At 71.2% G+C, this 646-nt stretch overlaps 1 protein-coding gene across 1 annotated transcript; it reads right to left on the minus strand.

The window, feature by feature from the left end:
* Nucleotides 1–71: 71 nt before the first annotated feature.
* LOC106002997 (forkhead box protein I2-like) lies at nt 72–604 on the minus strand (the record flags this gene model as incomplete). Its single annotated transcript, XM_013037733.1, has 1 exon — nt 72–604. A coding segment is annotated over exon 1 (328 nt), but the record flags the coding sequence as incomplete, so codon positions are not given.
* Between the last annotated feature and the right edge of the window lie 42 nt (nt 605–646).

Genomic DNA, 646 nt, shown 5'->3' on the forward strand with positions numbered 1-646 from the left:
CTCCCCTCCCCTCCCCTCCCCTGTGGTTCCATTGAGGCCCAGAGCCCCCGAACCCCATGTCCCCCCCAGACCCGCTCCCGGGCCCAGTCTCCACCATGGCCTCAGGGCCAGGCGGCGTAGCCGGAACGTTCTAGAATGGCGTCGGGGTGCGGCGTGCCCCCGCCCCTCCCGCCGCTCACCCGGGTCGTCCTCATCGCGCGGCACCTTCTTGAAGCAGTCGTTGAGCGAGAGGTTGTGGCGGATGGAGTTCTGCCAGCCAGCCTTGCTGCGGTTGTAGAAGGGGAAGTTGTCGGCCACGTACTGGTAGATCTGGCTGAGCGTGAGGCGCCGGTCGGGGGCGCCGTGGATGGCCATGGCGATGAGCGCCGAGTACGAGTACGGGGGCCGTACCAGCTTCATCAGCTCCTCCGGCGAGGGCAGAGGCAGCCAGCCCCGCTCCCCGCCGCCCAGCCCGGCCACGCCGGGCAGCAGCGGCCTCTGGGCGCCGTAGGCCGGAGGCAGGAGGGGGCCGGCGCCCGGGCCGGGCAGGTAGGCGGGCGGCGCCCCGGCCGGGCCGTTGAGCCACAGGTAGGGGTTGGGGGGGGTGGGCCCGTACTCGCCGGCCGCCTCGTTGGGGATTCTTATCCGCTTGATTTCCAATGTGATT

Source organism: Dipodomys ordii, unplaced genomic scaffold, assembly GCF_000151885.1.
Source record: "Dipodomys ordii isolate 6190 unplaced genomic scaffold, Dord_2.0 Scaffold1000048752, whole genome shotgun sequence".
In the NCBI taxonomy this organism is placed as follows: Eukaryota; Metazoa; Chordata; class Mammalia; order Rodentia; family Heteromyidae; genus Dipodomys; species Dipodomys ordii.